General features: G+C 49.2%; 1 protein-coding gene across 2 annotated transcripts in view; it reads right to left on the minus strand.

The window, feature by feature from the left end:
* Positions 1–12051, minus strand: part of SRF (serum response factor) — a 68572-nt gene that overhangs the window by 20683 nt on the left and 35838 nt on the right. The window contains exons 3-4 of one of the 2 annotated variants that reach the window (XM_035111160.3): positions 755–1016; positions 54–236 (exon numbers count right to left, since the gene is read on the minus strand). In XM_035111160.3, the coding sequence (XP_034967051.3) occupies positions 54–236; positions 755–1016 (445 nt within the window). The remainder of the gene's footprint in view (positions 1–53; positions 237–754; positions 1017–12051) is intronic. The other variant, XM_035111159.3, reaches the window with a different exon arrangement.

The following is a 12051-nucleotide window of genomic DNA, read 5'->3' on the forward strand; positions in this document are numbered from 1 at the left end:
GTGCACCCTCCACCCACCTCCCACAAGCAAGGGGAGAAGTGAGCGCTGCTGACCTGAAAGGGAGACAAACTGCCCTCCGGCGGAGGCTGGAAATCGGAAGACTGTCTGCTGTGCCTGCTGCACCTGTCCAGGTGTGGCTGCAGCGGCCACCTGGCCCTGCTGGCTGCAGAGGGCAAGGGAATGCGGCTGCAACTGAGTGAGAGGAATGGTAGGGGTCCCGGGAGGGAGTGGAGCACCTGCCGGAAGGAGGGAGAAAAAAATAAAGCCTTTTTTAAAAAAAAATCAGGGGCCTGCTCGCTTTTTAAAATTATTATTATAATTATTTGTTATTTTTAGCTTAGGCTGAGTTTCCTCCCGGTTATTATTATCTGTTATCACAGGCCCTTGTTGGGAGGAAGAAGAGGGAAGGCTCCACATCCCAGCTCCGAACCCTACAATTCTCACAACCAGGTGTGCCACACACACAAAAAGGGGAACAGTGGTGGCAGAGGTCCTCGGGAAGCTCTCCTCTTCCCAGCAGGAGCCACGGGGTGTCGAATTTGCAGCCACGGAATTTCACAGGCTTCCAGGATTCACCTTGCAGCTAAGCTTCAAAGCCACAATCTCCCTTCTGAACCAGTCACATTAGAGAGAGCACAGCAGCAGCATTCCTATTCCAGCCTCTCCGGAGCAAAAGAGGGAGGTTGAGGCTTGGGCTCACACCCGCGCAGGGAAGAAGCGTAAAAGTGCCTCACTTGGCAAGAGGGAAACTGACCTGACATGAGGGTGAAGCCGGTGGGTATCTGCATTAGCCCTCCGGAGGCTACTGCACTGGTTCCAGTGGTTTTCAGCACCGTCCCGTTGGCACTGGTTACCGTGTTGGGGCTGACACTGGCAGAGACTGGCGATAGGTAGTTGGTGATGGGGAACGAGGGGCCGCTGCTGACCTGCATGGAGGTGGAAGTGGTGGGCGCCGTCTGGATGGTTGACGTCGTCCCTGGCAGGTTGGTGACGGTGAATGCAGGCTTCATCGAGTCCTGCAAGAGAAGGGCAACTCACGTTCAGAACAGGCACAATGCCAGAAAGAAAAAAAGCAGAAATGCCGCAGCCAACCTCCCTGTGAACCCTGATGCTCCAGCCAGTGCCATACGTGGCAGAGAACAGTCCCCGGGGCTGAATGTTTTCGTCAAAACATTCAGCTCTGTTCTAATTTACGTGGAGCCACCTTTGGGCTGCTGGAAGGAAGGAGGGAAGGATGTGGGGTGTTTGTTTAGATATGCGACATGAGCCAGAAAATCTGCAGCCAAGGAAGAGGCCAGTTGAGTACTTCTGCTAAGTGATTAATCTCTTTCTCTCTCTCTCTGACACACAGACACAGACAGACAGACAGACAGACAGACACACACACCCCAGCACAAAGTCCAAAAATTGGATCCACTGAGACATAAATGAGATCAAACTTCTCATTTTTCTATCCAAGCCCTCCTCTCTGCATAAGCCTGTTCATTGGTAATGTTATCAGCCATCCTGTTGAAAAGGCCTTTCTTTATCTTCGTCACAAACCTATTCTTTTGCTCCCCGCATTTGACCTGCAGCCACCGTTGTGCCGCTTCTCCCATCACAGCACCGCAAAAAAGCAGCCCTTCCTCTCCTTCCCCTTGGCAAAAGGTCTGGTCCATGCCCTGGCCATCTCTCGTTGAGACGACTGCAGCCCTTCTCCACGCTGGTCTGCCGTCCTCTCGCCTTGGCCCTGTTGCATCAGTCTAGCACTCATCTGCTGCCAAAATCCCTCACAGTTCTGATTACAGTATATGCTTCTCCCTCTTCAACCCCCAACAGTATCTGCTTCCAACCCAAGTTTGTCAGCCCTCTGCAGAGTTGACCCCTCTTTACAATTCCCGATACCCTGCTGCCTCTGAATTTCGCTCCTCCAGCCTCTTAACACCTGAGAGGACTCCATTCATTCTCCCCTGCCGCCCCAGATGCTTGAAATTGCCTCCCAGAGCAGCCAGCATGCCACCTTTCTTACTCCCTTCAAATCCTGGAAGCATGCATAAGCACATGCAAGAGAAACCACAAAATATCATTTCCCTGTTTGCACTTCCATTCTTTTCCTGTTGTGTCCCCACTCCGTGTTAAACTCCCCACCCACCTGCAATTGTAAGCTCCTCACGGCAGGGAGACGGACATGTCTGGTGGCGATACACATTTACCTACCGCTAGGAGCCGGGCCTTTCCTGTCAAAGCGCCAGGAACACTGCCAGGCTCAAAACACAACATGGTTCCGGGCACTAGGCCAAATCCTGGTTCTTACATAGGAACGTAGGAAAAGTGAGTCAGACGACTGGTCCATCTAACTCAGGACTGACTGGCACTTGCTCTCTAGAGTTTCAGATGGGAGAAGTTCCCATGATGCTAAAGGATTGTACCTGGGAACTTCTGTAAACAAAACAGATGCTCTACCACTATTTTAAAGTGGAACTAAACTTGTGGGGGCTCACCCATGTTAACGCTCAACTCTGGTTCTTGCGAAAGAAAAATATCAGTGGTACAACGAGAGCTGTCTCTCACGGCTGAAGTCCTGGGCCTCACAGAACAAGGAAACCCCAAATAGCCACCCAGAAGGTAACACACAATGGATAAAGCAGCAAACAGGCCCAGTGTCAGCACCTGGGCTCGTCCCTCGAAGCACCCCTCTCTTTCCTTTTATTTTAAAGAACATATTATATTCGGAGGGCAGCCAGCCAAGGGGTATTTACATGGCTGCAGATGCTCGTCGGCTGGTTTTTCGTCTTTTGAAGCATGTTGCCGTCTTATGCCACAAAAACGGTGCTCCTACTCCCAAGAAAACATGCTTGGCCAAAGTAAAATCCATTTGACTCCCGTACCAGCGGAATAGCAGCAGCAGCGTGTAGGGAGAATCACTGCATCTCACTGTTCCACGCCTGAGCAAACGGCAAACATTCGGTGGTACGTGAGATCTTGCTACTGCCTGGGAGACTCTAGCCATTGACAATCTTAGCCTTCTTGCGTCCACATTCCGGCTTGGATTCTTGGTCATGCTAAAATGTGACAGAATGCCGGGAACTGAGTTTCTTTTTAATTTGAGAGAGAGAGAGAGAGAGAGAGAGAGAGAGAGAGAGAGAGAGAGAGAGGGAGAGAGAGAGAGAGAGAGAAATACGTATATAAAGTTCTTGACCTTTAAAGACTGCTTAATTGGAATGGTGGAAACTTGGGAGTGATCTGCTCTTGGTCCCTGTGGGTCAGGCATGCCCGCCCCTTCCATGCCTGGGAAAGGGTTAATGGGTTTCGTGTGATGTCCGTGCTCTGCCCACCCCATGCAGATTGGCAGGTCTGGCGCTCCCATGTGCTGCTCCAGGCTCCTGACCTGACACTCTGCCAAAATCAAGGAATTCACAGCTCGACTAACATCTAAAAAAGGAAAGGCAGCCCATTTTGGAGAGAGGCAGCCAATCCAGATCACCCTTCCTTGCTGCATGGAGGGAGTGTGGAAGAGGAGGGGGGGGAGAAGGGGAGAGAAGAGGTGGGGAGGAGGGCTGCCCAGCAGACGCCTGCCCCCAATTCCTCTCCAGTCCTGGCACCGAGATCTGTGTAGATGGAATTAGGATGAGCATGTGATAATGGTACATAGCCCGGCAAATTAACTTTCCATTATCTCAGCTGCAACCTCCTTTCCACTAAGAGAAGGGAGAGCTGTTACTCAACCCACCCACCCACCCAAAAATGCCACCCACCACAAGAGGGAGGGCAATTGCCTGCCATGGAGAAAGGGCAGGAAGGAGCAGGTCGCTATTCTGCACAAACACACTTAACACTTTCAGTAGCACCTTAAAGACCAACTAAGTTTTTATTTTGGTATGAGCTTTCGTGTGCATGCACACGAAAGCTCATACCAAAATAAAAACTTAGTTGGTCTTTAAGGTGCTACTGAAGGAATTTTTTTATTTTGTTTTGACTCAGACCAACACGGCTACCTACCTGTAACTACACTTAACACTGTTTGTGCTTATTTGGGGGGGTGAAGTGGGGGCTACATGAACAAGTGGCCTGAATTTCTCACAGATCAAATCTACAAAATCTAGGGGGGGAGCAACAACCCCACGGCATCAGTTCTTCAAATAACTATGGTTTCATTTACAATATTTTTAAGCCCACCCTTCCTCCAAGAACTCAGGGCTCTGTACAATGGCTATTCCCCCCCCCCTTTCTATCTTCACAACAAACCTGTGAGGTAGGCTATGCCCGGAAGAGCCACTGGCCCAAGCTTACAAAGTGTGCTTCAAGACCGAGTAGGGATTTGAACTCAGTTTTCGCTGGTCTTACTCCAACACTCTTAACCACTAGCTTTAAAACCCATTGGCTGGGAAGCCAATGGGTCTCTGAGTCACCTGCCAATCATGCAAAGACTGCCCTCTCATATGGGTTTGGCAGATGATGCCATGACCGACTTGGTATGAGCTGCAGCAGTGGGGCACCTATGGTTCCCCAGATGCTGTGGGACTCAAGCTCCCACCAGCCCCAGCCACTGTGGCCAATGGTCAGAGATGACAGGGGTTGTAGCCCTAACAACATCTGGAGGGCCACAGGCGATGCAGGCAGGCCCATCTCCAACCAACAGGATAGGGAAGCTTACAAACATGGTGGTTATGGTCTGAGGGTACATTAAGCTACCACTTTGCTCAAGCTAAGCAGGTCTGGATCTGGTCTGTGCCCGGATGGGGACCACATGGGTTTCCTAGACAGAAGATTGATGGGATATGAAGGTATGTCTGCCCTCTGTCACTCACTTTCAAGAACAGATATTACTAACAAATGAGTGCAAGACAACTAACTTACTGACTTACTTTATTTATTTTCTATAGGCTTATTTGCAAGGCTGGAAGAGGCTTTATTTTAATGCTTGTCCATGGGTATGTTTACATGATGTCTGGAGCATCCTCTTGACAACCTAGTATGTGCAAAGTTGCTATAACCCATCACAGCAGATCACTGGCCTCACCAGTTCAGGCAAATCTGCAGCCTTCCCCAGCCACCCCTCCTGGCAAAACATAGGAATATTGGAAACTTCCTTGCACAGAGTCAGGACAGTTGTCCACCTAGCTCAATATTGTCTGAGTTCCTGGAAAGCAGCTGCCAGTCAGTGTAGACAAGAACGTCTCCCAGCCTGACTGGAGATGCTGGGAGATTAATCAAGGGACCTTCTTGTCTCTGATGCTCTGCCCCTGAGCTACAGAGGTAATAAGATAACCATCCATTGTGCATAATGACTAAAGGGCTACTGGACACATTGCACAGTTAAGAGCGGGTGCTGAACGCATTTCTTCCCCCAGGGTGCAAGGCAGCTACATGACTGGTGTTAGGGCCAGTACAGCTGTTTGCAGAGCATTTCCACGGCAAACAGAAAACATGTACACACACAATTAAGTCAGGGATTCCGGTGTTTGAAAAAAGACTTTCGTGAGACTCTTAACGGGATGGTGCGCTTCCTTTGCACGCTAAAGGTTGTATGGGTAGGCAACATAGAATTAAGATGCTCTCCCACACAGACCTCAAGCTGTAAATCACAGGCAGTGATTTGGGGAGAGAGCTAAACCACGGACTTGGTTCTGTGCCCCCAACACTGCAGCAGAATGGCTGGGGAAGAGCAGGGGAGCTGCAATCTCCTCTCTAGAAGATTGCACAGTTGCTTGTCCACGCTAACCTTAGCATTTTGGTGCAAACGAGGACATTTGTTTCTGCTTTACTCGAAAGGGCCTTTTAACTAATTAACTCTGAAAACCTTGCTCGTTTGTACAAAATACAACAAATATCTTACCTCTGTGGTGTAGGGGTTTAGAGCATCAGACTAGGACCTAGGAAACAAGGGTTTGAATCCCTACTTGGCCATGAAGCTCACTGGGTGACCAGTCACTGCCTCTCAGCTTACTATAGGGTTGTTCCAGGGATTAAATGAAGGAGGGGGGAAGGCAATCCTGTATATCACCCAGAGCGCCTTGGAGAAAAGGTAGTATAAAAATGCAATGTGCATAAGCACTGTATTCAAAGTCAGTTGGCTACGGTGGTGTTTGGCTGAAAACCTGCTTTTGTGCAAACTCCTCTCACTTTTTTACTTTAACGTTTCTGGATGAGGCAGGCAGGCTGGGACACTGGGGAGAAAGGGTGGGGGGGGCGGTCTTCAAAAAACAACTGTGAGCATGTTCAAATGGCACCTTATTGTGGACTCACTGCCGCTCATGGAAGGAAGTTTTGAGAAGTGGCTGCTTGTTGTTATGCTCAAAATTCAGTCTCATATTATTTCCCCATTTAATCCAGATCTACCTTTTCCATGGAACTAAAAAAAAACCATGCACATAGCAGAAACAGAAAATCTGGGTTAAGTTGGGTGTGTGCAAGTGACTGCAAAAAAGGGTGAGTGAATAGAACATAAGATGATCCTGCTGGATCAGGCCAGTCACCCACCTTGTCCAGCATCCTGTTCTCACCAGATGCCTGTGAGAAACCCACAAACAGGGCAAGAGCACAACAGCATTCTCCTCTCCTGTGGTTTCCAGCAACCGGTAGCCAGAGGCATTACTGCCTCCAACTGTGGAGGCAGAGCACAGCCATCATGGCGATAGGCAAACTCGGCCCTCCAGATGTTTTGGGACTACAACTCCCATCATCCCTAGCTAACAGGACAAGTGGTCAGGGATGATGGGAGTTGTAGTCTCAAAACATCTGGAGGGCCGAGTTTGCCTATGCCTGCTATAAGATATCCAACAGCCTTCTCCAGGAAGTTGTCCAAAAGTTTTTTGATCTGGAGGCTCTGAGTGGGCAAGTGTTTTCCCTCTGTATTTTCCCCCTTCTCACCCCATGTATATTTCTACCCATCTCTTGTCGTTTCTTCTCCCATTCTCCTTTCACACTCAAAGAGTAGCTTCTTTTCCTCAAACCCCTTTTAAAGGCATCCAGGGTTGGAGGGTCATCACTATATCTTGTGGGAGGGAATTTCACATGTACTCTGTGAAGGAGTATCTTCTTTTACCTGTCCAGTTTTGTTGGGTGGCCCCAGATTCTGGTACAATAAGCGAGGGAGAAAAATCTCTTTCTCTGTTTTCTCTGCACCAAAGCACCTCTATCATGTCCCTTGACCCTTCTGCCCACCCACCCCCCAAGTGTCCATTTTATATTGTTTTGGTTTTAAATGAACCGATCGTACTTAACTATTGGGTTTCCTCCCACTCACCCCCAGGGTTTTCTTTGTACATAGCCTTGAGACAACTGTGTAAAAGAAGGCAATTAATAAATTAACAATCATAATAAAAAAAATTAAATGGATGGAGAACTCTGCGCTGCCTTAAAAACAATGGAGAAAAAGGAAGGATATAAATGTAATGAATAAATAAATAAAAATGAGCCCATTTTATGCACAGAGGTTTAATAGAGAAACATCATCGTTTTATAAAATGCACATCAAAAATGCCAAATACAAGTACAAGCTGCATGAACGCTGCGGGTCATAATGTGGGATGCATGAAATCGCCTTACAACAGATCCAGGGTTTCCCAAACTTGAGTCTCCAGCTGTTTTTGGACTACAGTTCCCATCATCCCTGACCACTGGTCCTGTGAGCTAGGGATGATGGGAATTGTAGTCCAAAATAGCTGGTGGCCCAAGTTTGGGAAAGGCTGAATTAGATTGTGGAAGCATCCTGGCGGGATTGGCCTGAGTGGAAGGACTGAGATGAGAATGTGGAACTGAGGGAATTGAATCGTGGGGAGGGAGCAGCAAGTCGGGACACTCACTTGCCTGTAAAAGGTGGAACCACGTGGAAAGCTAATGATGCTGGCTGGGAACAGGACTGGCGGTAAAACAGACCTGCCAATCAAATTTAACTAAGGGATGCTTTAAGCACCGCAACCCTTGAACGGAAGCTGATGAGGAGCGCTTACCCATGTAACCGCTGTGAAACTTTTAAATGGCTCTTACACCACACAATGACTCTCAGGTGCACCTTGGGGCCTCAACAGAGTTTAGATGGCGCACGCATATGAACCAGGGCATGAGAGTTAAGAGACTTCAAAAGTTGCACCAGCAACATGGAGTGCCGGGCGCTTCCTGGCACCCTCCGCAGGGCAGCTGCTTTAGATCAGATGCCATTTGATGCAGCTTTAGAGGGTGCCGCTGTGACTGGGTGAGCCCCAGAGAGAAAGAAAAAACCACCCACACGTCTCAGCATTAAGTTCCACTGCTGATGCCCCCGCTATTGAGTGAGAGGACATCAAAGGAAGAGGTGCAAACAAAATGCTCAAGAGGGAAGAGAAATTGTGCGTAAGAGATTTGACCCCTTTGCATTAAAGCTGTCATACATAGGATCCTGGCTCAGAGCTCATATGTTAGTGTGGGAGAAGTCCCAGGTTCGATCCCTGGCCTCACCAGGTAGGGGTGGGAGAGCACCCTTGTCTGAAACCCCTGGAGAGCCGCTGCCAGTCAGTGCAGGCAATACTGAACTGCATGGGCAAACAGTCTGACTCCTCTGACTCCTAAAGCATGCTTACTAACCAGCAGCCGTTTTAACGCCCTCTGCTTGTGAACATTTCTTTCCGATCCATCTGTCAGTCCGCACAAGCGTGCCATGCGCCATTAGGGGAAAGGTTTGGTAGTTCCCAACATGCCAAAACATGACAACAGGTTGCACAGGTTGAGAAAAGGGGAGATTTGGATAAAGCAGGACAGCAGCGAGGAGGCAGGCTGGCACAAGGCCGCACCCCGCAGCCTTAGGGGAATTGGCCCCTCTCTCACACCTGCCACGGGACATTCCAGCCCCTTGCTTCAACGGAGCGGCCCCACAGCTGTTCCGTTTGTCAGGGGACGAGTGCCACGTGAGGAGACCCAGACAACTACTAGCAGCCTCGCGTGCCTAGGAGGGGGGTCAGCGGGGCAGGCAAAGGCATAGCAACCGAGGACACCACCTCACAACACCACACAGGACAACGCAAAAGAGGCCTAGCCCTCCCTGAGAATAAGCCACCTCACAGTGGCGTTGGGATGCGGAGGGGCTGTGTCAATTAGCTATGTCCAAGCCACTACCAAGCCTTAATCAGTTAAAGGCCTCTGACCGGAAAAGGCCCTTAATACTGCTTGTGAAGCACAGCAGAACACCACAAACCGCTGGGCGAATTGAGGGGTTCGGGTACAGTAGGAACCAGGCCAGGAAACTGTCCATAAACCCCCCCTAAATGCCTGACATGATAGTCCAACCACCTCTGGTTGGCCCCAAGTTCCTTACTAGGGCTGCGCTATACAGTATATCAATATATCATCCAAAACCCGTTTGTGGTCCATATTGTGAGATTGGTTTCATACATTTTGACCTGGCAATATATTGCAAATCACGAGGTTTGTGTGTGTGTTTTGCAAAAATCACAATGTGGGGGAAACTGTGACACCACCCGATGCCTCCACATAGCTCCATCCTTATTTCAGACACTGAGATATATCAGTCTATCGCAATGTTTAGCTGGTGATATATCGCGATGTTGAAAACCAGATCTCGCCCAGCTCTGCTGTTCGCCTCTACACAGTTCCATCCTTATTTCAGACATTGTGATATATTGGTATATCACGATTTTTAGTTGGTGATATATCACGATGCTGAAAACCAGGTATCACCCAGCCCTATTCTCTACCTCTGAACTAAGTTGTTCGGGGACATGCCTGTCCTAGTACTGGGGAACAAAACTAAGTCTGCACAGTTTAACAGGGACACTAAATTCCCCAACACGCTGCAGAGTAAAGAAACATTAAAGGTCCTCAGAGGTACACAGCCTCTGAGCATCACCATCCTCTCAATGTCCGATGTTCAGGCTGTGAGTGCTGACACTTGGGCAGCCAAAATAACACCATACACACCCAAGATGGAGTCATCAGCTGGCTTGGGGAAATCCCAAGGTTTGCATTAATACAAAGAAGCATTTAGATGAAACTATTACAGTAGTTATTTGAGAGCCAGTGTGGTGTAGTGGTTAAGAGCCGTAGACTCGTAATCTGGGGGACCGGGTTTGAGTCTCCGCTCCTCCATATGCAGCTGCTGGGTGACCTTGGGCTAGTCACACTTCTCTGAAGTCTCTCAGCCCCACCCACCTCACAGAGTGTTTGTTGTGGGGGAGGAAGGGAAAGGAGAATGTTAGCTGCTTTGAGACTCCTTCGGGTAGTGATAAAGCGGGATATCAAATCCAAACTCTTATTAAAGGCCGAGGGTGGCGCTGTGGTCTAAACCACTGAGCCTAGGGCTTGCTGATCGGAAGGTCAGCGGTTCAAATCCCCATGATGGGATGAGCTCCCGTTGCTTTGTCCCTGCTCCTGCCAACCCAGCAGTTCGAAAGCACGTCAAAGTGCAAGTAGATAAATAGGTGGGAAGGTAAATGGTGGGAAGGTAAATGGTGTTTCCGTGCACTGCTCTGGTTTGCCAGAAGCGGCTTTGTCATGTCGGCCACATGACTCAAAAGCTGTACGCCGGCTCCCTCAGCCAGTAAAGCGAGATGAGCGCCTCAACACCAGAGTCGTCCGCAACTGGACCTAACGGTCAGGGGTACCTTTATCTTTACCTATTAGTTATTAAATTTGTTGCTTTATATTGCCCAGGGCAACCCAAAGCGACTTAGGAGGCAACAGAGGGAAGTGGGTCTGTATTTAAGGCTGGGGTGAGGGACATGTTGTTGGAATTCAACTCCCCTCAGCCCCCGCCAATGGGGCCAAGAGGCAGGGACAAGGGGAGTTACAGTCTAGCAACATAGCCACAGGTTCCCCACTTCTAATCTAAGGTCCAGTCTAGACATGCAACAGGAATAGGCGATAGAATGGCCTCTACCACTTCGGGCCCCAGGGGGCGGACGCCATTTTTAAACCCTTTGCCACGTAGAAAGTTCCCTGCCATAAGAAAACAGCACAGAATGGAGAAAGTCAGCCCTCTCTCTTGACCAGCCTTTCTTGACTTTGCATCCTGAGAGATTGGTACTACAACGCCCATCATCCATGGCCATTGGCTAAACTGGCTGAGGATGATGGGAGCTGAAGTCCAACAAAACATCTGGAGGGCCCACAAGTTTAGGAACTCTGCCTCTAGCCTCTGAAGTTCCCCCAAACTCAGGTAAAGAGGACTCCACAAATGCCTTAGCCTTACTTAGCTTGTGTAAGGAGGGCAGGAAAACAAAGAAGAGAGACTAAAATGAATGTTGTTCCTAGCAGGCCGTCTGCAAGTATCTAGCAGGCACCCGCAGCTTCTGCAGCATCAGCTGCCAAGTCAGGCTGGGGAGAAATTTGCACCTGGGAGATCTTTCAGTGGAGTTCCAAGTTTGCAGCGCAACCCCAAGTTCAAAACCGAGGCTGGTCCTCCTTAACCGTTACTAGACAGATCTCAAAGACTTTGCAAGGCGTGTGCTGAACACTCCAAGGGAGACCATTTGCAGGAGGCCTCTCTAATTTACAAATCCAGCTGGTTTAAGCTTCCGCTGTTTAGCATCCTGCAGTTCGTTGGATGCAGTTCTCAGCTCTTTTAAACAACACCACTGTTGTTTCATTTCATTTATTCCTTTATTACAGGCATAGGCAAACTCATAGGCCCTCCAGGTGTTTGGGGACTACAACTCCCATCATCCCTAGCTAACAGGACCAGTGGTCAGGGATGATGGGAGTTGCAGTCCCAAAACATCTGGAGGGCCGAGTTTGCCTATGCCCGCTTTATTACATTCTACCTTACACTTCCACCCAGCAGCTCAGGGTGACACACTTGCGAGGCTCTCTCATTTTGTTGTCACAGCACCTCTGTTCGGTAGGAGAGGCTGAGAAAAATTGAAAATGGACGTTCACGCAAGCTTTGTTTTATAGCTATGTAGGGATCTGAAGCTGGTTCCGCCTGATTCGGGACTCACACTTTATCCACCATGTTTTATTTAACCATGCTGGCTTTTAGCACCCTTTTAAGCTTGCATGTAACAGAGATGCTAATCCCACCAAGCCCCACAAGTACAGTTCAGAACGGGCCTCTCTCAGTCTTAGATCCCTAGATGTTGT

The sequence above is a fragment of the Zootoca vivipara genome, chromosome 3 (genome assembly GCF_965207765.1).
Source record: "Zootoca vivipara chromosome 3, rZooViv2.hap1.1, whole genome shotgun sequence".
Lineage (NCBI taxonomy): Eukaryota > Metazoa > Chordata > Lepidosauria > Squamata > Lacertidae > Zootoca > Zootoca vivipara.